The 27,043-nt window shown below is 36.8% G+C and overlaps 2 protein-coding genes across 5 annotated transcripts in view; both read left to right on the forward strand.

Annotated features, from left to right (window-relative positions):
* The window catches only part of LOC127968178 (CMP-N-acetylneuraminate-beta-galactosamide-alpha-2,3-sialyltransferase 2), a 310,280-nt gene that overhangs the window by 77,656 nt on the left and 205,581 nt on the right, over positions 1 to 27,043 (forward strand). The window lies entirely within an intron of this gene.
* iqsec1b (IQ motif and Sec7 domain ArfGEF 1b) overlaps positions 347 to 27,043 on the forward strand; it is a 166,382-nt gene continuing 139,685 nt past the window's right edge. For all 4 annotated transcript variants that reach the window (XM_052569159.1, XM_052569160.1, XM_052569165.1 and 1 more), the window contains exon 1: positions 347 to 799. In XM_052569159.1, the coding sequence (XP_052425119.1) occupies positions 516 to 799 (284 nt within the window). In that variant the 5' untranslated portion in view covers positions 347 to 515. The remainder of the gene's footprint in view (positions 800 to 27,043) is intronic.

Genomic DNA, 27,043 nt, shown 5'->3' on the forward strand with positions numbered 1-27,043 from the left:
CCTGGCTTATTTGGTAAACTTGTTTTATGAAACAGGCCTCAGGTCTTCAGTTCATTCAGTCTCAAGCCTGGCCAATCTGATCTTGTTGGTCTGCAAGTAAGACCAGTCTTTTTTCAACAATTATTATTTTTTTTTTAGTTAGGAGAACCATTTAACCTCCTAAAACCATTTAATACTTTGTTTAGTCTATGCTTTTTTTTTTTTTTTTATGTTCAGCAGTTGTAATTGGTTTTTATGTAATAAAATACCACGGTAAATAGAGATCCTACCAGCGCAAGTATGCACTGCTTACCTTAACAGTCCTCCCAGTGAAGGGTTAAACGGATTTAGCATCCACGGAGCGGGTTAGTTATTGTGGCGCAGCGCAGAGCCTCTGGACGGCGCGCTGCAGCGGACAGGCGCTCGAGCGCAACTTCTGTACTCAGTACTGAGCGCCGACAGCAGCCAGCACTACCAGCAAACATAAACAATGGCGGAGCGGCTGTAAACCCTGCTCAGCGGATCGAATTTGCCCCATGGACGGGCATTTCGCTTACATCGACATGGAAAACCCGACCGAAAACCCCAGCAAGGCGGCGGAGTACCTCAAAGAGCTCAATAAAATCATCGAAACCCAACAGGAGTTGTTGGAGAAGCAGAAGAATCGGATTGAAGAGCTCGAACAGCAAGTGTGTGATCTTTGTCAAGAGAACGTGTGCTTGAAGGATCAGCACCAGAGGCACCTGGCCACCTGCAGACTGCAACAGGGCAACAGTCACCCCACGCTGGGTGCCATCAAGGAGAATGTGATCCAAGAAAAGTAAGAGTCCCACTTTTGCAAAGCCGTCTCTGCTTGTTTTGTTTAAACCACGCATGAATGGTATATCTAAGCAGGCATGTCAGATGTATTTGGTGCTATTTAAATGTGTAGTTATGATCAGTAGTGTTTATGTGTGGGTCTCAACGAAAACAGACTCGGGACGGCTTTGGGTGTGAGTAAATACCAGCACTCAAATGTCACCGGGCGTGTTATTTATATACATATGGTTCAGCCTGTTTGTTTTAAAGTGAATGTATTAGATAACACTTGGGTAGCACTGCAGTCAGTTAGAAAAGATACATTAAAAGCATATTTGATTACAGAGTACGGTTACGATGCTCAAAACGCTGTCTAGGTAGGCAGCTCGCGTGCACGCACACACCCCATGTCGACGGCGTTCAATTTTGACAAGACTAAAACGAGCTTTTGACACTTGAAATTATTTACCCAGCGTCATTCTGTGCACTTAATCCTAGGTTGTCTCGTTCCATGTTTTACACTGTTGTATATACTTTATCCGTGGTTATTAATCCTGGGTTGTCAGCTTTTGGGATTTCACAAGTAGTACAGGTTAATGTTTTTATTTGCATATTCATGAGGTATCTAAGCTAACGTTGATTGGTCAATACGGCGCTCATTTTAACAACGGCGTGTCCATCTGTGGAAATGTTGCCAAGTATATCCGCGCGGGTTGGATTTATCCTTGTATAATATACAGCAAAAACACGGTGTCTTCATTATTTTCAGTTAAGATGTTTGCCTTCGCAGCTTGACATGTTTAACATTTCCCTCAGTTATGGAGACTAAGCGTGTGAAAGTTCTGAGAACTGTAGAAAGCTCGTGAATATGTAATGGAGCAAATCTTGATTAGGTTGCCAGTTGCTAAACAACGCAACATCCTCTCAAGAACAAGGGTTTTTATGACCCCAGGGTGGAAAGCAGCGCTAACACCGGGTCGAAAATGCAATAACTCAGGGTTAAGTGTAGTGTGGGTGAGGAAAAATTATGAAATGATTCCGTTTTCCTCGTCTCTAAGCAGATGAAAGCATCCTTGAGCAAGTGTCTGATTGGTATGGTTCAACAGTAAGAAAGACATGCGATTTAAAAAATGTAAAATATACTCTCTTTTTAGCAGCCTGTATTTTTCAAATCATGTTTTTTAATGACAAACACGGGACTTAAGAGAATTGCTCGCAAAACATCTGTTTTGCAGCTGCAGTGGTTTTAATGGATGTCAGATTTAGTCTTTGTACGAGAGTAATATGTGTACTGAAATGGCAAACATTGCTTGTTTCACTCAGTATTCTTGTTGGTTCCAAATGTATTTATTTGCATTATTTAAAATGGAAAAATTCATATCATTGTTTTGAATGTTTGAGATGAACAGTCTGTTAGGAGTTCCTTCTCAATTTCATTCACAATACAGTGTTACTCCACAATGCTTTTATTGAAGAAACCCTAAGTATTCTAATCTGCTATTATTTGATTATTTTGACAATCAGGAGATCACATAGCTTCTGGTAACACACTGCACGATGTGTTTGCTGGCTTGCTGCAGTGTGTTAGGATTTCCAAGAGGATTCATTGCAAGAGATAAGTGTTTATCTGGCATATTCATGGAAATTTACATGAGTGTTTGGATGAGTCAGGAACATAAATTTCTCCCCCAGACATGTGGCATTTTTAAGCGTCATGTGGATTTGGATTTTAGCTGTATCACATTAGCCCTTGTAATGCAAGTGCACTGGCTGATCACTCATCATCTTCTATTTTGTTTTAGAGTTTATTTAGCAAATCGTTTTATAGCACTATAGCAATCAAAGCGGTAACCTTTTAAGAAGCACTTTCTGCACAATATTTTGTCAATAGCTTGTGTTGTAATTCCGTGCAGAGAGGCAGAAAGTTTGGCTTTCACCTTCACCTTTCTTCTATGCAGTGCAGATTCTGTAAGAGTGAAATACTGTATCTGTTCTTGAGATCAGGCAAGATATAATTTAATTGTATTCCTGGCTCTACAATGACTGAGCTCTGTGGTGTAACATTAGCAATTCATTTTAATTTCCCGCTTGCTATTTGCTTTCTGCATACGCCTGACTTATCTGTGCCTGCTTGAATGTCAAAACAATTCTGTTCATAATATGCGCACCCTTGACTTTAGTCTCTTTTCCACCTTTGGGATGAATGGTTTTCGCTGGTACAGTTACAGTTTTATTTTTCACTGTTTTGTTATGAAATCAGTATTACAAAATATTCAACATATGTCTGTTTTTACCACAGTGATGCAAGAGTTGTAGATGGCATGGTACTGTTGATAAACCGTACAGTGAAAGTGGTGCCAAGGATGATGACGTTCCAGTTTTTAGGTCTGCTTTTTTTCTCCTTTCCTTTTTCTTTTTTTTTTTTTTTTTTTTGAGATGAACAATGTTCCCAGATTAACTAACAAAAACATTAAAAACATTAACTGTATATTGTAGTAATACTTTTCAATGAGATAGCTGATATTATATACCTAAATACATAAAAATACATATAAAATGCTAAATTATTCTAGCAAAACGCATGACTATAGGTGTTAAATAATGGTGGATGGTTAGATAACATGGTGAGAAATCTGAGAATGGTTTGAAATTGTACCATGCTAAACCAGAAACGCAAATGGAACCACTGAAGGTGGAAAAGTGCATTTTGAAGTGACAGAATAAGGTATTCTCAACAGTGTCTCTTAAATGGATGCATCATTGTGATGGCCTTTGATGTGAATTCATCTCCTTTATTTAGCGTCTCAGTTTTGAACTGAAAGTCCTTCAAATTTTGAGGATTAGAGAAGATCAGCTGCTCCAGTCTTATCACATTCTCAAGGACTCTGGAAAAAGAGCACTCCAGTTATTCTGCAGCTAAACATATTCTAAAGAATAACCGGGGGAGTGAGGAATTGGCATAACTTGAGAGGAACTTGCATGGTGACAAAGCTGAATCTATGATGTTCATGGCAATAGGCCTGTGTCTTGAATGCATGCTTCATTTAGATTGCCTGTGATGTGAGGTACTCGTCCTTTTTCCTCATTCTCCTTGGTGTTGAACCCACAGTCCTTCAGTTCACAAGGATTTGAGAAGATCATCCACTCGGATCTTCTCAGATCCTCATGATTTGAAAGACTCTGGGTTTAACACCACTGGAGAATGAGAAAAAAGACCACTCCAGTTATTCTGCAGCTTAACTTATTCAGCAGAATAACTGGTGGTGTGAGGGACTGTCATTAGCTTGAGAGGAACATGTGTAGTCACAAAGCTGGGTGTGTTATGTGATACAGCAGTACACACTATCTGAAGACTCTGGGTTTTTTATTACCAAAAGAAAAAGGGGAAAGATGACATCCCAGGAAAATACAGTGAAGCATGGATTTGTGATACAGTGATAGCACAGACACAACTTGACTTGTGACTCTTCATGTAAGATAAGGTCTACTTTTTGTAAGTTGCTTCAAAAACAAGGATTTGTGAAGATCCCGTGTTAGATCTTTTTACCTCGTCATGATTTGAAGAACTGTGGGTTTCAACAGTGCAGTCACAATGAAGCAAGCACATGTAATGTAGATGGCAGTCACTATAGTTGCATTTTTCCTCATGCTCCTGTAGCGTTAAACCCAGAGGCATTCAAATTGTGAGGATTTGAAAAGATCATCTGCTCAAATCTTCTCACATCCTTATAATTTGATGGACGGTGGGTTTAACACCAAAGGAGAATCAGAAAAAAGGACCACTGTTATTCTGCATCTCCTCACAGATTGTCAAAATAACATCATTTAGGTGTTCATCTGGATATATAAGAAAAGAAAATGTTTTCTTAAGGGGTGGATCTTGCAACTTGGCACTGCGGTCCATTAACAACTCTGACTGGTAGCTATAGTACATTTGCACAAAGGCGAAGTTGTCACTGATAAATTTTGTTTTGTGGCAAAATCGATAACATCAATGCATCACTATCAGAACTTTTCCGCAAACATTTTTCTTGCAGCAGAACATGCCTTTTTGGTTCGCTAGCTGCCTAAAACAATTCAAGTCTCTTGTGCTATTCATGTCAAAAAAGACAAGTCTTTTCATTTTATTCTGCTGGCACTTTGTGTTTTAAGCATACATGAGTTTGTCGACTTCTGAAGGGGGTTTGAAGGCTGAATAGTGAAATCAAAGCTGGAAGCAGCATGTGTTTAGCTTGGCTGGTCTTTCTTGCACCAGTCAGTGGCTCTGACAGGGAGATCGCCAAGTCATAACAGAGCATTTCTACACTTGCAGCTCTGCACTGACAATCTGTTTTCTAGCTGCTCCGTATTTTTTTTCATAGGCTGGTGCCATTATTGCTTGTGACTGCTTGCAAGCACACACACCGTGATTTAGAGTATGGTAGTGTAGTAGGCAATGAAACTTCAACCAATGATTTGTGTGCTGCGTTTCACCATAGAAGGGGACTGTATTTGCTATGCATTGTTTCTGCACAATGTTGTGGAGAGTTAAAAGACCGGCATTTTTTGCTGCAGCCAACTGCTGGCCCTCATGTCACGAAGCACTTTGCCACGTCAGCCTACGGCTTTGTGCTGACCGCAGCAAACTGGCAATAGCACAGACTGAAATGGCTTGTGAAGAATCTCTTGGTGATTTTTGTATACAAATGTTAGTGGATGCATTGCTTGTGTGGAATTATCTTATATTCGCTAAGTGGGATCTTCTTCAGTAGATATTTGTCTAGGAAGTAGTAGTAGCCAGAATGTTCAAATTTAGCTGGTTGGATTTGAAAGGAATAGTGAAAATCTGCTGAAATATTTCTCAACCTCAGGTCATCCTAGATGTAGATGAGTTTGCTGCTTCATTAGAGCGGATGTAGAGATATTTAGCATCACATCACTTGCCCACCAATAGATCCTCTGCAGTGAATGGGTGCTGTCAGAATAAGAGTTCATCCACACGACTCCATTCAATTAATTCACTTTTTGTGAAGTGAAAACCTTGTTACTTTGTAAATAATAAATCTATCATTAAGTTTTAACTTTATAAACTGCTGATTCCGTTTCATAATCCATAAAATACTCATTCTAGATTTCAGTTTATCTTTGGACACAAATAGGATACTTTTTTTAATATTCTGCCTATCTACTGCAAGTCCACGCAAACTAAAACTTTCATGCATCAATATGTATATAAAACATGTAATCCATATGAATTGAACATCCTGGTTTTCTGAAGTGACTCGAATGCTTCATATGGTGAACCAGTTTTTTTTTTTACATTTTTCATAATTTACATTTTATGAACAGCTATCTGCTTGAAGATATTTTTTCCCATTTCGTTCTCAACAAAGGCTTACATTTTGTTTGTTGTCTTCTTTATGACTGTTCAAAAAAATTATACTAGTTTCTAAGCCAATTTTTGGTACGGTACTTTTCTAAAGGGAAATATCTCTGTTGCCAGGTTTATATTAGATGAGGAGATGTTGCTCAAGGGAACTGCATGGAATCTCATACCCTTCACTATGCAGTGTACTAACATCTCTAACTCAAAATCAATGGCTGGCAGATGTACAGTATACTGTTGCCAGAGGTGGTGCATATCCTTGGCTGCAAATATACTCTTCCATTCTCTTTGATAGCAAAAGTAAAATTTTTAGTTTGTTAGAATATAAAAGTCAATTTGACGTCACCTTTGTTTTCTTAAAAATTATAGAACTAAACTATATAACACTTTCTATGGAAATATTAGACAAAAGATTTACTTTTTGTCTAATAATTCCATAGAAAACATTATATAGTGTCTTTTGTGCGAGGCATAGCAAGTGGTAGCATGCTTACAATGTTTGTTCAGGTTCAGCAACCTGCAGGTTGTATGGCTGCAAATGGAATATTGAAATCTCCAGCATGATGGATAATTAAGTGTGTGAATGGGATTCGGAGTAGCCTAGGGCAAAAGCAGAACATGTGCAGGCTATGATGTGTTTTTCCATGAGGGAGTGGCATCCATCTCGGATAGTGGAGACCGGACTAGGCCTATATGAAACCCTTGGGTGGCCGTTTAACACTGCCTTTTGAATACTAAGATGAGAGGAGTAAACAGACGTGGGGAGCTGTGAGGGAATTAAACATTGAAGGCATGTGTGACTGGTCAAATTGCTCCCTTGAAAATACTGTATGTGATTGTATATGTTGAATATGTTATATATAGCTTGAGCTATAAGACTTTAAATCAAAGGTAGCTGAGGCTTAAGGGAGTATTCTGGGTTGAGTACAAGTTAAACTCACTCGATAATACATTGGCGGCATAATGTTGGTTACCACAAAAAAGCAAAAGAAGAGGTTATGGTGGACGTGATATAAAGAATAAAATCAATGCATGAAATATGCATTGAAAGGAAATATGAACATGCAACCATCCACTGATCTGCTGATCTCTGGATATTTGAGTAATATTGCTTTTTTTGTGCTATTATAGCTCATGGCATTGATCTATTAGTTGCAGTGCAGAGGCATGCGATATTGTTTACTGGTGCAGAACTAGTTGCAAATTGGAACTCCTGTCATAAAATGTGTGTTGCTTGGGCTTAGCGTTCTAATATTTCGTCCCAGAATGAAGAAACCTCACTGGATCTGGAAAAGTGAGGAACTTTGAAAAGTGTGCTGCAGATGGCATACAATTTAATGAGATGACAAGGCTTAGAGTTATATAATGATTGTTAATTCACAGTAGGAGAGTGTCTCTCTATTTATTTATTTGGTTTTAGAAGTCTTTTTATATGTCTCAATGCGCGCTGTGCATATGAAAGGGCTGACAATATGTGGCATATTTTTCCTGCTTATGAATTCTGTAAATTCAGGCCCATCAAAGAGCTACATTTTCTCTCTTAAACTGGTTCTGTGGTTTCATTTTAATGCAGATTTTATGCAGTAACTGTTACAAAAAATGTCAATATAAATATTACAATTATATATTGTGATTAATCGTAATAAATATTGTCAAAATGAAACTAATTACTAAAATTAGAATTATAGTTGTAATAAATTAAATTATGGAAGAAAAAATAAATAAATAATATATTTAATGTGGTTAACTGGCATAAAATATAATCTCTTGATGCATTACAAAATTAAAAAGTAATAGTCTTAAAATGTTCCTTATGCAAAATACAGTTTAACAGTACCATAATTTATTATTATAACTATTATTTGTTTTTTATGCAATGATTTCCCCTTGTTTTGTTTATGGTGTTAGAGGAAAGCTGAAGGCAACAACAGCAGAGACCTGCAATGTATTCAATGTGAATTCTAAATGGCCTTAACTATCTTCACTCCCAACCAAAAAAATCGCCTTTTACTCTGCAGTTCATTTATATTCTTTGATGAAGCGAGATGATGGTCTTGGATTTAGATTATGGATCATATGATGACCATTGCCTTCCATTTGTAACGTTGTGATAGGGATTCTCAAGGGATATTATCACCTGGTTAAATGGAGACCATCTATCATGTAGCCAATGCAAGAGATATCCCATAATGGTCGAGATGATCTTTGTCTGAGGCTGCCAGCAGCATTTTACCACATTGAACAAAGAAAAGGAAAAATCATTCTGTTTTGTTCCATTTAATTGCTCCATTGTTTGAGTTTTATGTGTTTTAGCTTGCTGGTGCTTCAGATTATAAGACTTTGCGCTGTATTTAAACATAATTACCAGAGCATGATGGGAAATATTGTTAAAATGAGGAAAATAGCAGTTTTTAAAACCATTGGGTGAGGTAGTTGGTGAATCATCTCTTTAAAAAGATTTGTTACCTCCTGAGGCGGCATTTGTTGATAAGATTTGCTACTTTATTTGCCATCATGTCTTTATTTACGTTCTTGATTGGGATGCACCTGGAATATTCATACATATAGTATCCTGCTTTGATTTGGAAGTGTCATACAACCACCGACAACTGTCAGTGAGCCGTGCCTTACACCAGTGACCAACACTAATTGACGATTGATCCTGCCGTTGATAACCAGGGCCTCTAAGCTATTAGTCACCGAAGGCCTACAGCATGAGCCGGACCTGACAAAGAGAAGCTTTTATTGGATTGTGTCTGAGGAGCACACTGAGGAAACATGGTTTTGTACATGCCACACTGATTGATGGTGATTTGGGATTGGGAACACCGAGTATGAGGGACACTAAGTAGAAGTCTGTGGATCTTTCAGGACAAAATGGGAATGAGAGGTAATATTTCACAGTTCATCTGTAACAGGAGAATGTTACATAATATATAGGCATTGTAGACAGGTGGATCTCATAAATTATTCAAGAATGTGTCTGGTTCATATGTCATCTCTGAATTAGAAGAACAAAATATTCTATTATTTATGGGTTTTATTTTTTTTACATAAAGTTCTGTTGTGGCATTATTTTTATGATCAAAATATTCTCCCTATATTATCATTACTTTAGTAATAAGTCCATCCAAGATGTAAATGAGTTTGAGAATGAACATATTTGAAGAATTGTGTCTTTACATCACTTGCTCACCAATGGATCCCCTGCAGTGAATGTGTGCCATCAGAATGAGAGTCCAAACAGCTGATAAAGACATCACAATAATCTACAAGTAATCCACACATCTTGTGTGTTTTTAAGTTAACCTCCTGTAAAGTGAAATCATAAGCCAGAATCCATATTAATGCACCCTTCACTGGAAAAAAAAAGTCCATTGCTTGTTGTCCTTTCACATCAAAATCCGGCCGACATTTATTTGTTTACAACTTATTTGGACTGTTTTAGCTTATAAACAGTGTTTGAATTGTGCATATTTCTCTCCTTAATCAGATGGCTTTTTTTACAGAAAGCAATATTATGGATAGTAGACTCGTATTTTAGCTAGAAGTAATGGTTTAAGTTAAAAACATCTTAATCATTAAGTTGATTATTAAAACACTGAGCTTTTCACTTCACAAGTTGTTAATTGACAGATTGGAGTTGTGTTGATTACTCATGAATTATTGTGATGGTTTTTATCAGCTTTACGAATTCTCATTCTGGCAGCATGTACATTCACTGCAAATGATCAAGATCCCTGGATCTGTTCCAATGATGAAACAAACTCATTTGCATCTTGGATGGCTTGTGGCCGAGTAAATTTTCACCAGTTTTTCGTTTCTGGGTGAACCATTCATTACGTTATAGTTATAATTATTTAAATTGTAAATGCTATATTACCTGCAAATTCAATTTGCTACATTGCACATGCCACAGGCACACTACAACTGAAGTCCCAGATAATTTTTTTTTTTTAGCTTAAAAAAGCAGTTCACACACTGGTCTAATTTTCATGCAAAGTGTTGCATAACCTTTTCATTAATAAAAAGATCGGTTTCAGTCTCTTACCAGATATATTAAACTGGATTTACACACTGTAAGATTCTGATCAGTTGTATCGATTTAAACTGAACCAATGCAGTGTCACAGGTTTTATGGAAAAGGGAATGGAAAACTAACTGTGCAGGTCCCTGAAACAGTAACGGGAAATGCAGATCTGCAGTCCACCTCCACCCCTTTAAACCTTAATGCATTGAGTTTAGTCTTAATTATCTGATTTTGTTTACACTGATCATACATAGATTAATGTTATTCCATATTCTAACCTACATCCCTGCAGGAGCCCTGTGGCATCTTTTGCAGTGAGCTGGCCAAGACTCTGATGACAGTTGGTTTTAAATTTTCAGTAATCAGAAAAAAAGTTGACAGTGACATAAATAAGAGGGAAGCAACCTCTCAGCTCCAGTCTAAAATGTATTGCATCACTGCAGGGTTGCACATCATTCAGAACGCAATTGTGATATTCAAATGTAAGGAAATAGAATTAAAATGTATTGAAATTCATAGGCCTTGTGAATTTAAGCCATTTCTGTGCTCTCAACTGTAGACGTCCTCTTCAATTTTAAAATCTTCCTAGCTTCACTTCCTGATGTCATGAGGCGTAAACAACATTCTGCTCATTCAAAAGTATTATTATTATATTTCTCAATGCAATCAGTCAAGTGGTTATCTATAACTAAATTCCACGAGGAGGCAACTTTGGCTCCATAACGTTGGTGTTTTGAAACAATTACAGAAGACTGCAACTTTTGACTTAAATTACAGTGTTCCTCTTGGCAGCACTCTTGTGTATTTGTCACTTACTGTTACAAAGTGAACACTGGATAAAGGATAGAGATATGGTATTATAAAGTTGCATAACCAATTATTATGCAGCTAGGGAAACAGAAAACCTCAACCCCCTCTACTGGGGCTTAAATTTGTTCTCCTCTGGCCCCTAGTACAGTCTAGTCCAACCTCATTTTATGTGAAGTCACTGATAGTCATGGCACATCACAGAGATAACCAACAGCCTTCTGCTTTTAATAGCCTTTCACTTGGGGGTTGTAGGGTTTGTTGAAACACCCACTGTGCTGGAAATGGACTGTCTTCATCTAACTCATGAATGATCTGTCTCTCCCTCATCTGTGAGGTTTGTGAAGCAACAGCAAGCAATCCATCATTGATGATGGGCGAGACATTTAGTAAATACCAAAGCAAAATATCATTGTGTGAAGAAACAAGGGCTATTATACTTCATTTCTTGAGATAGATGTGGTTGGTTATTCATCAACATCAAAGGGAAAGCAGTTGTTCCGTTTGTTAATAGATTTGTCTGTCTGTCTTAGATGAATATTACATCCATTTGCTGTCTGTTGTCTGCTTGTTTGCTGTCTTTAAGTTGTTCTCTGTCTGTCATGCATTCGGTATCTACGTTGTTCACTGTACGTGACATAAGGGTGGAGGATATACTTAGACACAATTACCCGGTAGAAATTTGTCAACTGGTAGAGATTTTGGATTGTCATCTCTATTGTGGTTACATGCATGCATGACATTGCTCTTCTACATGGTCACGAAAGCATATAGTTTGTCAAAGAGGTTTGCGGATGACAGTGGTCATAGAGCACAGGAGTATTGAACAGTTATTTTTTTTAGATATTTTTGGCACTAGAGGTTTGAATGGTTAAATACACACGCCTGTATGTATCAAAATTCCTGTCTTTGCAAGTATCCTCGTAAACAGTCATTTAGGTCTTAAGTGAAAGCAAAAAGCCGAGAAAGAAACATGTAACAGTATATTGGATCCAAGCTCTTAAAGGGGGGGTACAATGGTGTTTCGTGTATTCAGAGTTGTTCACAGTGTTAAAGAGATGGATTCTCGTTCTAAATATGGCCAAAGTTTAAAAAAATAATTTAGAAGAATGACTGAGAATTTCTGTGCTGAAAATCTTACTTCCGGGTTGCTACAAGTTTCGGCTGTTTTTTTTTTCGATCGTGAATCTAATGACGAGAACGGAAGTCCTTATATGAGCATTTCTCCAATAAAAGCATGCATAGGATTTGTTCGAGAATGCCTCCAAATAAGTGCGTTTTTGGATGTGAGGGAAAGTTTACCATGTTCAGGTTCCATTTGAAACATTTCAAACATTTCAACATTTCACTGCTGGTTATATATGCTATATATAATTTTGTATGTGACGAATAAAAATCTTGAATCTTGAATTGAATCCCCAAGAACCCTGTATTACATGAACAGTGGATGCAGTTTGTTTTTCCGGGGCAGCAACGGAGTGTATCAAGTTCATTTGTGTGTTCTGGTCATTTGAGTGACAAATGTTTTATAAACAAGGCTCAAGTCGACACTGGATTTGCACATCATTTGCTATTAAAACATGGAGCCGTCCCTGTGATAAAAGACCCCATTCATGTAAGTACACTTGCATTAGATTTCTGTAGATTGACACTGGTGACAAGAATTATGACATTTCTATTGTAACATAAATGTTGATGTCATGAAGACCTTATTTAAATAAGAAACAACTATATCATGATATATATTGTGACCATGAAATAAAATTACTCCTATCGTTTGGTTATATGGCCCACCCCTAACGTGACACTTAAACAATCAGTCCATTGTTCGCAATCTTTTTTCCCCAATTATTTCAATAGGACTTGTCGATGTAAATTCCTTTATGTTCACCTTCCATCTGTCTAGCAACTTCTTCCCTGTATGTTGTTTGTATAGAATTTGTTCTTCATGTGTACTTCCTTTGTTCACAGTCTGTCTGTTGAATAGACACGTGTCTGTCACTCTGTAGATGGATCCATCAATATATTCCCTCCATCCACCAAGATATGTGTGCTGCATATCAATTGTCATTATATGTAGTCATTAACTTTCCATGTAATTTGTTCTCTGTAGGGATGTTTAAGTTTGTTGATATATGTCTGTTATTCTGACACTGTTTATGATCTTTTAGTCATTTGTATGTTGACTGTAGGTCATCCATACATCATCCATTTGCTGTTCATTGACTCTTCATCTATACACTGTTTGTTCACTGTAAATATGTTGTTTGTACACTGTTTGCCATTGTTTCATTCACTGTTTGACCATTTTCTGTCCATTCCTCCCTAGATGGACATTTTCAACCATTGCTCTGTTTGTCAATACAAATGTCCAGCAGCCTATATGAAAGTTAACTCTGTTTTTCTTTAGCAAGTTTATTAAGATTAAAGGAATACAATCTTTTAATTTGGTTGAATTTGTTTGTTAAAAATATGAAATGTGCTTACTATAGAGTCTAATTTGATGAATTCACCCCCAAAGCCATGAGAGTGCACTGCGATCACTAAGATCTTATGAATCTAAAAGTGCTTTGGTCTGCTCTCTGATTCTTTGATAAATGGGCACTTGCTTTCAGCAGAGATAAATAGCAGGCCAAACTCCCACAGCATAGCACTAAGTTTTCAATGACAGTTTGATTTGAGTGCAACTTCTCTCCAGTGAGCAGCGCATCAGAATCTGCTGGAGCACTGACTGTTGTGTGCTCCTAATCTCTGTGTTCAATTTGGCCCTATTACTCCACAAAGTGTCAGACAGGAGAGGGCAGGGTGCATAAGGGGAGAGATTTAACCCAGCACCAGCTAACATTCACCAAATCATAGCCTGAGGGTGTGTAGATTAGTGCCCCAATGCACAGCACACTCCTGCTCTCTCTCAGGTGTTGAAGGAGGAGAATGACTGTTACGTCCACCATCGCTAGCCCTCCAGTTCACTGTATCTCCCTAATGCGGTAGTTCCCTGAAGCAATGTCCCAGGAAGGCCATGTGTTGCAGTGATTTCCCTCCTTTTTGTGCTGATGTTAAATAAATATGATTAAATTAGTGATGCTCCAAACATTTTGCAAGTTAAAACATGATTTTTTTCCAAATCCATTTTGACCAAAATGACCAAAATGGTGACTTTTATCTCTTTTCCAATGGCTGTGGTTTGGTTAAGACTATTGATTTTTTGATTTGAATCTATCTGTCAATTTTATAAAGAAATCCAAACAAGAATTGTTGTTTTGACATTCATTAAAGAGTTAGTTCACCCAGAAATGAAAATTCTGTCATTAATTACTCACCCCCATGTCGTTCCAAATGCGTAAGACCTTCATTCATCTTCGGAAACCAAATTAAGATATTTCTGATGAAATCTAAGAGTTCTCTGACCCTCCATAGACCACAAGGATGGTGATTCCTGGTCAAGTAATGTCACTGCTTTATAAATTTATGGTTGAACCCCTGATGTCACATGGATTATTTTACCGATGTCCTCCCTATGTTTCTGTGCTTTGATTGTGGTAATATCCTTCCTTCTATGGCGGGTCAGAGAGCTCTCAAATTTCATCAAAAATATCTTCATTTGTGTTCCGAAGATGAACAAAGGTTTTACGGGTTTGGAACAATATGAGGGTGAGTAATTAATGACAGAATGTAAAATAAATTTGATAAATTAATTTAATAAAAAAGTTTTCAGCTAAATCATAACATTAATTTTGGCTTTGTAGATTAAGGAAAAAAAATATTTTGGTGTATCACTAATTAGTGGTACGCCGATCCAATATTCAGTAACATTATCAATCTGAAGCCTCCGATACTGGCATTTCTGCTGGATCAGGGTATAGGTCAGATGAGACCGTTCCAAACCCAATATTGTGCGTATACTATTCTGTATTATTGTTAAGCCCCACCAAAGGCACAAATCATTATAAAGCACCATAAAGCTTCCTTGCACTTTTTTCAGGTGTTCAGAGACCGTTCCATAGTAGATTAATATTTAAGTCGTTAAATACAAGTTCACGTAAAACTCTTCTTTCCACTGCGGATTTCTGTCATCCTCCATCAGAATTCAAACTGCACATCGCATTCGGTTACGATAGTCAAGACGATAAAACCTTCTCCAAGATGATTCACTGTTTTTATTATTCTACTTAATCTGTAGATAAAGATCAGTGGTTTTGCACAAAAAAACTGGTAACACTTTAGAATAGGTAACACTTAATGACTATGACTTTTTTCTAAAATAAATTCTTAATTTGCTGCTTAATTAATAGTTAGTGTAGTGTACACTTAGGTAGTGTTTAAGTTTAGGTATTGGGTAGGATTAGTGATGTAGAATAAGGCATTAATATGTGTTTAATTAGCACTAATACAGGGCTAATATTCCAGTAATATGCAACTAATAGGTGTAACCATAAAATAAAGTGTTACCGATCATGGAGTAGAGAGCACTACATACTGTATGAATTGTCCTTAATGCGCACAGTAACTGAAATTCAAAACTGTTCAAAGAAAAGGCTCAGTAAACTGTCACACAGATATAATACACTATGGATCAAAATCATCTTCCCTTTGTGCTTTAAATTTTTTTCTATGTGGAGCACTGTGCGTTGTGTCTCCGTGTTGCGTCAAGCGCATTCTCCTGTGCACATCATGATTTTATGATATTTTGCTCAGTGAAAGATTATTAACAGCCTTTTAAATTTAAATAAAATTAAATTTATGCATTTAGCAGACACTTTTATCCAAAGCGACTTACAGTGCATTCAGGCTACAAATTTTAACCTATCTATTTTTATTTTTAGCCTTTCTGTTGCCTTTCTGTTGTCTTATCTATCATATGTTGCTGCCTCATTACTGTGCTAAACATTTATATTAATTGATATATAAATGTATTAGGCTATTTGTTTTTCATGAATGTATTTTACAAAAATACGAAGACAAATGTTTAACATTTTACCAGATTTAGCCCTATACTTATTAATTTATATTTCTTCCCCATTAAATCATTTTTTCCCCACTAAATATTTAGATTTTATAAAATTATTATGATTTTTCTATAGTAACATACATGGCTACTGATTTATCCAGTAACCTAGTTTATAGTAGTATTTTTTTAATCATAGATTATTTATTCATTTCTTGTTCTTCTTTACAATTAAGTTGTCTTTATGTGGTAGATTGTGTTTAACACACAAAAGAGTGATGATCAGGTCAATACATTGAGGTATAGTAATTCAACACTGATAACAATTTTTATACAATTGGTTTTGGTATCGGCAGATAGTCAGAATTTCTGGTAATGGATCGGTTCTAAAAAAGTGGGATCGAGACAGCCCTATCACTAATTTTAAGCTCTGGCGGGTAGATGTGTGAACACAGAACAAGCTTTGCCCCTCAGGGCTTTGGCTGGAGGAAGGTGGGATGTGGACAGAGTTGTCTTGAGGAGGCAGAGAGGAAGAAAAGAGAGTGAAGATTTGCTTGGTTCTGTTCACCCTTAGGGCAGTGCTTTACAGCTACCCCAAAAGCCCTCTTTTAGATTACAGAGTGTTCTGGCTCACTGAGACTGCTGGCATAGGCCTTGATGGTGTGTATTCTGTGTGGCTTTTTGTAGTTGTTTTTTTTTTTTCCAATGCTTTGGTAGCTTTTTAATAACCAGGTAATCGTGTGATCAGTGAACACACAACAATGCCACGATGTGTTGTGTTAGTTCTCACAGTGGAAGAGATTATATTGTTAGTAAAATAATAAATAAATTGTCGAATATGAAATTTTTATAAATGAGTACCATATTATTTATCGAATGATATGATATGATATTACATCATTTGTAAAATTCTTTGGTGTTGGTTGATTTATTGCATGTCTAATTAAAAAAAAAAAAAAACATTTACAGTAATTATTATTATATCAATTAATGAAAATAAATTTACTATCAGCTTTTTGAATCAGCCAGAATTTTACTGTTCTTGAATTTAGCTTGTTGATACTTTACAAACACAAAATAATCAAACCAGTTGCAGTACCTATTGGTAAACCCCAAATGGTTGGATTTGCAGAGATTTTTGCATTGGAGAATTTGAGAGCAATGATGAAGGAAACAGAGCACATTGAAGGAAATACTTAAGATTGAGACATTTTTGTTCATTTTGCTTCTCAAATGTCCTACTGTGGTCAAGAAACAATATAGTGCCTGTTCAGAAATGGTTTCCTAGTGGTAGGCCATTTCTCATTTATTTTCATCAGAACCCACAACTCACAGCCTCTGACTCAACCCTTTCCACTTATAAATCAATTCTGTGTTATTACAGTAGCAGTAGCAGAGACTGATTCTGAATTTATGAAGCATTTGTAACCTCAGCTAAAGCTCAGGAGACCTTATGACTTGTTTGCTCTGGTGATATTAGCTCAAATGCGATATTGGGTTAATTAATTAATTTAGTTTTATTTTTTAACTGAACATGTACTGTAAATCCTTTGGTATAATCCTTTATCCAAAAATTTATAAACCATCATAACACATTTTGATCAGCTGTTTAATTTGAGAAGAAATAGTTTGATTGATTAAAATTTACAGCCATGGTTTGTGATAACAATGAAAATAATAGTAAATTATAACGTAACTAGTTTACCTTGAGCATCCGTTTAAGAATATGCAGTACCTTTAAGTTTATAACAGTCTGAGCTCATAAAAAGTTTTTAACTTCTCTCTAGCACTTCCAGTTTTGAATTGTTGTCCCAGTGCTTTGACCGGAAGCTTTGCCAATCATGTAAACAATAGCTGTTTGGATCCTCTTTCTTTTAAAAATTCCTGTCTTCTCCTGAAACGAGACCAAATTGTATGTTGACTTTTCATTCAAGCATCTGCCGCACACTGTCTGTTTATTCCTAATCCAAAGGGATGCTATCTGCAGCCGGCTGTGTTGATTTTTTATTTTTTTATTTCCGCTATTTCTAACAGGCCTTTGCTCAAGATGCTTTGGAAAGTGAGAATTTGCCACCTTCCTGCATTAGAAGCAAACAGAGCAATTTAACGTTAATGGTAAGGGAAGTACTTAGTTCACTCACCGACTGTAAAAGCACAACTAGTCGCTGCTCACCTCCCCCCCCCTCCCGCCCGCTAGCATTTAAGCAGGTTCCCAATTAACATCTCTGCTACACGGAACGTCGCAGCACAAGCCTTCATCTGTAATGGGTTCCCTTTATTTTGTTCTTATTGTGCCTCTAATGAAAATGGGAACCACACTGTTAATGTGTTCCTGTTATATTTGCATTTAATAACGATTGCCTAAGGCTTAGCGAGGTTTAGAAGCCGAGCTCTGAGAGCCACAGGGTTTCGAAAGTTGGTAATTTCATTGTTGATTTATGAGTTTTGCATTCGGCTCAGGCACTTCCGCTAAAATCGAGCTTCTAACTTGAAAATCCACAATAACCTCCTACATCACTAATCCGAGCTTTAGCCGTGGTCTTTCCACAGCGGTGATGAGTAATGTTGGGAGTCTGTTTACATAATGCTCAATATATGTTAAGCCTTAAGAGCAGCTTTGGCACTTACTCCAGGGCTGTACACACTTCCTGGGGCTGCATTTCCTCTCTCTTTGGCCCTGTTTGTATCTGGTATTGACATTCGTGAGTGATCCGATCGCAAGTGGTCATCTGAGACACTGCTGTTTTAGCTGGCGTTAAATGAGTTTTAAAAGCGTCTCCTGTGACCACTTGTTGTGACAGGGTCTGGGAAGAAGATATTTCGAAAAATTTGAAAAAAAAAACATATAGATAAAAATTGTGTTATTAGAGTCAGTAGTTGGGGTGCACAATTTAGGGCACAATATAACTGCAATATTTCTGATACATATGACTGTACCATATTTATATTGAATATGACAATAATACTAATAATAACATACAATAAGTGAGTAATAATAATAGTCCTGTAAAAATATAATTATTCCTAAATTAAAATATTAAAATAAGTATTACTATTGTAATGATACAAATTATATTTTAATACTTTACTGTAAATTAAGTTAGGAAAAAATATGGAAATAATAATAATGTCAATAATAATAAAAATGTAAAATACTGTTTTTGTTGTTATTAGTAGTAGCAATAGTACTGATACTAAATGAAAAAAAAAATCAACTATTTAGAAAAATGAATATAATTAAATTATAATTTTATTTTACTTTTCAGTTGGAAAGTTACAATACTAGTATTTATGGCTACTAAATCTCAGACTGCTATACATTCAGAGGTTGAAAGTTTCTGCAGTTCTTTGTTTTGCATTTAGTTGAAGCAAAGTATATTTTTACCCTGACAAAGTTTTTTTTTTTTTTTTTTTATCCTTAATTGCACCGCCCCACTGGCGTATATCTCTCTGAGGCCCTTCTGTCATTTCAACCACCTGCAGGGCAACAGAGAACGAGGGCAGAGCCGCAGGTGAGAGCTGCTGTATGCCAAAAGTCAAAGGTCATGTAGATGAAGAGAAGCTCCCCAGAGGCATTTTAATTAGACTGTGATATGAAATCATCTCACCCTGTGCCAGCATCTGAGGCGATTAAGCATAACTGCTCTTATTCAGCCTGGGCTTTTCAATAATTAGACGGAGATTAATGAGGATAATTTGGATTTATGTAACAGGTTAAGTAGACAATCTGTGCGACAGAGTTCCGGGGACCAACAGGCCACTGTGGACGGTGACTCTAGTGAATATATATACCACCCCCCCAACCCCCCAACTGAAGTCCAACAAATATCCTTTTGCAGGACTGAGCCCAGCATTTGATTTGATACGTTTGATCATTTTCTCTAATAATATTTGAAAGGTGTGCTTTGTCTCTTTGGATTACAGCACAGAGATTTTCTCCCATAGACTGTGATCACAGGTTTTGGAACAACCCCAATTATCCGAATCAGTTTAAGAGCACGATCTGTGCCCAGAGTGTTACTAATACTGCTGTCCTCATGTAAGGTCCTAGAGCCCTGGAAAAGAAAATTGAGCATATTCCTAAAGTGATGTTGTCCTGGAATTAATATCATCTTAAACGGGCAGATTTGCCCCATAGAGCAACTATAGATGAGCTCTCTTTATATGTACATGTATGTATGAGCCTGAGCAGAGGAGGAAAGTTATGCAAGCTTTTGGTTTGTACTGGATCCTGTATGCGCTATAAATTATTATAGTTTGCTATATTTCATTTGTTTGTTTAAATAAAATATACTTTATAATATGCATGTATGTATGTGTGTATGTGTGTATATATATAAAAAATCTCAAGTCTCAATGTGAAACCACTTGAATTTTGCAGTCTAGTTTAAAGACTAATGTAAATCAGTTAATAGCATGAAATACATTTTTTTTCAGGAGGGCTTCAGATTTTTATCCACAAACTTAGCTTTGTTGTGAAGGATAACAGGATGTCCTCTTGAAAGTATTGTGGTTAAAAAGCTCACACATCCTGTTTGAGAGCTAGATGTTGCTGATCAGAGCATGGTCAAAATGTAATTTATGTTGTCCTACTTTATTAAGAAGGTTATTTCTGGAGTTATTTGGATATATTTGCCTATAGTGCTTTTGTGAAGAATATTTAGCCCACTAAAAAATAAACAGCTAAAGCCTTAAGGTAAAGAGTGACATTTTGTTTCATCCCAAACTCAATATTAGAATGTGATGTTTGTATTAATGTGTTTTTCAGTGTGTGTCTGCTCTTTAATCCCGTGTCATCTGTTGAGCGCGTCAGACTGGCTACTTTTACCAGGCCTGAACTGTACTGAACCCTTAAGTCGTATCTGCTTGATTTAGGAACTCGTTTCTGCAGGCATGTGATTATGCCAGGGCCGCTGGGGTTGTGGCCATTACATAATTTTCACCATAGCAGTATCATGCTCTAATATCCCTTTTGTTTTTCTGTATTTACCTGCATTTGAACGAGAATACAAATCACTTTTGTAATTATACTTTCGAAAGTGCAAGATGCTTAATCTGGCAGTTGTTGACATGAAACTTTAGCTACTGACATTAGACTTAATTTAAAGAACATACACTGAATAGTATTATTTTTTATTTATTATTTTTTTTTTTTTTATATAAAAAGAAAATAAACTAAGTTGTAATTTTTATATTTAAGATGTTTACTAAAAATGGCTTAAACCAGCCTAATCTTTGTTCTGGCCACAAAGCTCCTTTGGTCAGGTTGGAATATTTATGTACATTTATTATATATTTGTCATTTACTAACTGTCATGTCGCACCAATTCTGTATGATATAAAAAAAAATCCATATGACCATTTATTTTCATTTTCATCATTCACCATTAGTAGTAGTTGTTTTTTATGCTTTTGAAATAAGTCTTTACTCACATAGGCTGCGTTTATTCAATCAAAAATAGAGTAAAAACGACAATAATGTGAAATATTATTACAATAAAAAGTTTAGTATTTAACTTACTTTAAAATGCAATTTATTCCCGTGAAGTATCTGCTTCTGACATATGTTCCTGTGTATTTTTGCTGTTGTTGACATGATTCTCTGAAATCTAGTTGTGAAATACAGAACTGGATGATGTAGTTGGAAGGGTGCGAGGGGTTGGAAGTAATTTTGTCTGCTCTCGTTTGGGTCGTATGCTGTTGGGTTACAGTCTTTGCTATTTCTTCCCCCTTGAGCAGCGGTTGAGCAGAAATTGATGGATGGGGAATTGTAGAAGTAACCTCCTAGATAGGTTTTGCAAACAGATCGGGTTCTAATTAATCTGAGTGCTGCTGGGAAGTGCATTACGGCTTTTACTGTGGCTCCATGGGCTGTTTAACCTGTTTGCCTTGCCGTGAGATAAACTTGGTAATATGGTTTTATCCTGTAGGGCTCCTGCTGATATTACCCACAGCACTGCTGTCCCCAATGTCAAGCTTTCTTGAATGGTTAAATAAAACAGCAATTTTTTTCTCTCTTTCTCACTCTCTACCTCTCTTGCTCTCTCATCTCGTGTGCATGTGAGTAAGCAACCTCCTGCCAGTGATTGATAATGCCCCTCATTATTTGTGCCATTTCATCTTTGGCTTCCTGGGGAAAGCCTCATGCAGAGACTGTCTGTATGCTTGGAGCACCTGCTAATGACTCTGAAAACAGCCTGCTCTCCACACACACACCCACAGCACAAATTCAAAGCAGAGGCAGGAAGTTTAGCACTGGCCACGCGCTTTTACCAGCTGGTGCAAATGATCTTCTTTTCAAATCGGTTGAGATCGCTTTTTAACCCAACAAGAGTCGAGGGCTGTTTGGAATTACAAGCTCATGCACTTGCATACTAACTACTCGTTCAACTTGTCTTCATTTTCTGTGGGGAAGTTAGTGTTCAACTTTGTTAGTATGCAATTTCAAACTAGTGCTGGGCAAAATGTCATATCATGATTTTTTTTTTTTTTTCAGGAAAATCCACTATTTTCTAGAGGGGGGTCCAAAATGGAAAATTTCACCTGAGATTCAGAGCCAAATTACAAGAGGGTAAAAATTACTTCAGAAAGATGGCAGCATCACAATTTTATTTGTACACGGAGTTTAGTAGATCTGTTAGTAAAATATGTTGACATTATGAGCCAATGGTGACCATTCAAATATAGGAAAAGAGCACTTTTTAATTTTTTTCCACTACGTTTGCATGCCTGTTACTCAAAAAATATTAAAGGTATCTTAACGCCCTTCTAAATATTGGGTCTTAACAAGCTTCCCTTTTTGGTCATACAAATAACAAATAACATCCTAAAATATGTGTTGGGATGCTCCTCTGTTGATCTGTTCCTACAGTAGGCAAACTGATGGCTATCAGGATCAGTGGGGATATTGGCTTTGATGTGAGATAAGACAAGCCTTTCAAAGCACTTCATAATAATTGGTGTCAAGGCAATGGGGCCGTAATCATTTAAACTTCTGACTGCGATAAGTAGGCAAAAAATGGCACTGCACAAAATATAAAAAATGTGTTACTTCTGTTATGATTAAAGTGACTTTGAAGTTGATATTGATTTAATTTTGTTGGCAACAACCTATTCTGAAAATATTTTTAATACTTTTAAGTAGGGACAGGACTCGATTAAAACAATTAATCTAATTAATTAGAGGCTTTGTAATTAATTAATCGAAATTAATCACATTTTAATCGCATATAAATATTTAATATTTGACCTGAGAACAGTGAGAAGTAATTTTTTTTCACATGGATTGATAGTATACCATTGAATAATGACTGAATACATAAGCTTAAGCAACAAAATATTGTTTATCTTTGTTCAATCAAGTCTAGCAGACCAGTACAATTTTTGCCATGAAGTGTAGCAATAGCATATTTAGAAACAATTTAGAAATAGTAAATTTCAGAAATTCAGGAAGCTTATAGGTGCTGGAACCTTCTGTAAAGTGTTTTTTTAAGTAAAACACAATACTGTCAATTACATTCAGAACATTGGAAACACTGACTATTAGAAAACATCTCTCTGTTGCTTCAGAGGCCATAACATACTAAGTCCAACTCTCAATAACCTTGGCCAAAACAATAAAGAGTTCAACATAAAGTGCCAGTTGCACCAACAAAATAATACATAGTTCAACATAAAGTGTAAAGTCCACGCTAGCTGCTATATGTTTTGCGTTGAGGTGATACTTCAGGCTCGATGTGCTGCTGCCATGATATGCGAAGTTGCGAACGCTAGTTGGTGCTCCAGTATAATCGGTCCGCCGAAACTCATTCAGTGAGAAACCTTCCGCGGTGCAAAAATAAGTTATTAAAAATGCGGATTTTTTTTTCCGTAATTAATTAATCTTAGTTAACGCGTTATTTTTTGTGTAATTAATTAATCTCAATTAATGAGTTAAAGTCCCGGCCCCACTTTTAAGAAAATGTTTCTACAAATTGCTCATACAAAGTCGAAAATGCCCCCGGAATTCAATCCTAAGTGCAAATATTTCCCTCATTTGAAAAATAAGATTTCTGACACTGGTGGGAACAAATTCTTAATTCGTGGCCAAGAAAGATGTGTGCTTTTGTTTTGTGTTAAATGCGTGTCATGCATACGGCTCTGTAGAAATGCCTCCTACTATTTTACCTAAAACTTTTAAAGAATAGTCAACAGTGTATATAGCATTCAGTGTAGCATTCGGTAACCAAATACAGTAGTAAGTTTATTTTATTTTCCTAACATGCCAGAATGCCTCACCTGTTTAAATGCCTACAGGAAGCAACACAGGAAGTGAGGTCGGGGCTGCTGGATGCCTTTGGGAAGTGTATAAATGACAGGAACAAAGACAAGCTAGAGATAAGGTGACAGGAAATGGTGGGACTTAAATGCAGACTTCACCCCCCACCCTCATTGCCTTTTCCCCTTCCCTGCCTCACTTTTTCTTTGCAGAGGGACAGCAGCATTAGGCCGACGTGTGAAAAGTCTTCCTTAACAAAGGGATTTGACGAATAAATGCAATATTACCGTATTGATTCATCCGGGCTGGATGTAATCTCAAAGAACGCTGGAACAATGAGCTTAAATCGTGTGAGCATTAGCTGTTATGAAACTGCAAGCGAGCCGGTGCTGATCATGTTTTTTTCTCTGACTGGGAAAATGACTCCTGCGTGTGAATCATAAAAGCAAAATCCAGCAGCATAGAGAAGCATAAAATCTGCTAAGAGCCATGTATGATGACTGTTTCGTAATATTCTTTCTAATTTGCCTTTTCAGCTCAGCGGTAGGCCAGCCTGGTTAAGAACACAGTGTGTATTAGACAGTCTTCTCAGTTTAAATGAATGTTTCACCCCAAAATGGAACTTCTGTTATTTATTCACCCTCATGCCAGAGGAGAATTCTGAAGGGGTTTGAAGTGACATGAGGGTGAGTAAATAACATCATCTTCGTTTTTAGACATTTTCGAAATCGTCTTGGCGGTACATTGTTCATCTTTATGGTGCATTACTTTACTCGTGTCAGGCTGTGACATCATTCGGAGCACAACAATATTTCCGCAAAAACAGCTGAAGCGGTATGTGAGCACTACGCAGTCAGATAGACGAGCCAGCAGTGGTCTTATCAGCCTGGCCATCCATCCTGCCCGGTGCAGTCATTGCTGTTTGAATACAAACTCATCTTCTGATTTCACAGAGATACAGCAGAACATTTCCGCAGAGACATACTGCAGGTCAGCACTTTATTTTTGTGCTGCAACTTTATAAATCTTATTAGGCTATGTGTTAAACCCACTAAGTGATGGAAATAACTGCCAAGTAAATCTCTCTGGCCTTCAAACAGCCACATTTGATGTCAGAGACTGCTTTATGAAGCAATAACAAGTGATGTGAACATGCAGAATCTGTTTTTAGAGGCTAAATCAGCGCTGCTTCAAGGGATTGTTCACCACAAATGAAAATGGGCATCGATTACATGCCTTTATGCTATTTATTTCTATACACAAAACATAAAAGGAAGAAAATTTGACATGTGACATCACAAAGAACAGGCATTGTGCATGAAATATAACATTGAATTTAGACTTTATTGATTTTTTTTTCTTCGACTGTTCATCACGATTTAAAAAAAAACACCATATCATAAAATCGGTCCATATATGATACGCTATGCTCAATGTGATCTTGACATCTGCCCTCATGAATGAATCAGTCTCCGGAAACATAGCCTTTCTTTCAAAGAATCGGTTGATCTAGTTTGCTTCTTTTGTGGACCATGGAAGGAAGAAAGAAAGAAAGTACTACTGGTCTGGAACAACATGAGGGTTGAGTCAATAGTAACAGTATTTTTGGGTGAATAAATGGATGATAAACTCTCAACTTAATTCTTAGCTTGTGTCTTGCAGGAAATGGTTGTCTCTTGCAATGCTAGCTAATTGTATAAAGCCATTTTCAGCCTAATATGGCCTTGTTGTATTAAATAGGTCAAAATCTAATTGGACTTTTACATTAGGAAGACTTTGGAGGAGGGATACAAGTTATTTGGTCACCTGCCATGTTTGTTCAGTTCCACATTGTAAGCTTTGGGGAGTTAGTACTTAAAAATTGTAATGTAATTAAATGTAATTAAAATTTAATATGATTATCGCCTTAATTTAGCTTGTCCAGTAATAAGCCGACACAATGCAATGTCATATAACAAAATAGCATAATAAAAGTCTTCAAAGCATTGTATTGTAGCCAAAGCTTAAGAGCCATGCGAGCCGAAGCGATAATTTCATTCTGTCCTCAATGATGCACTGTATGGCCAAAGGTATGTGGATACACTCTTCAAAATAACAGATTTTGCTATTCCAGTAATTTCTGTGAGGGTGAACAGATATTGTGGAAGAACTCAACTGGCCTGCACAAAGCCCAGACCTAAACATCACTAAACGAATACCTTTCGAAATGAAATTGATCGCAGAAGTCAAGCCAGACCCTGTCCCCCACCATCATTACCTGAGCTCACTGACGCTCTTCAGTCTGAATGAGAGCGAATCCCTGCTTCTGTGTTCCAACATCTAACTGAAGGCCTTCCCAGAAAAACTAAGGCTTTTATAGCAGCAAACAGAGGGATTAATGTTTTTTTTTTGCCATGCTTTTTACATTAAAAGTTCAAAGACACAAGTGCGAGGTCAGACACTGATGAAATCTGCCTTGCTGTTCCAGTTTATCCCAAAAGTATTTAATAAACTAGAGGTTCAGTTCTGGGCTTTGTGTTTTTTTGTGCTTTTTTGTCTGGGCTTGCTGGATTTATTTATTTATTTTTTTAAAGGAAGTAGCTTGACTATAGTTGACCTAGTTTAAATTATGAGTAGCTTAGAAAGATATAGTTTCAAAGTGGCTTCCCCAACAGTGCACATTATGGTGATCTATTATGAACAAAATTAAATATTTTCTATTAAAAGTTTTGCTTTAAAGCGACTTTGTACAATTGCCCTGTACATTTTTTTAGAGCTGTCTTTCTTCAGTTTTTTTTATTTTAAATAGAGCACTACATACCCCCACCCCCCCCCCCACACCAGTTTTCTTTCATGTGTACAAAGCTGCAGAGAAGACTGTGA

This window comes from Carassius gibelio, chromosome B11 (genome assembly GCF_023724105.1).
Source record: "Carassius gibelio isolate Cgi1373 ecotype wild population from Czech Republic chromosome B11, carGib1.2-hapl.c, whole genome shotgun sequence".
Classification (NCBI taxonomy): domain Eukaryota; kingdom Metazoa; phylum Chordata; class Actinopteri; order Cypriniformes; family Cyprinidae; genus Carassius; species Carassius gibelio.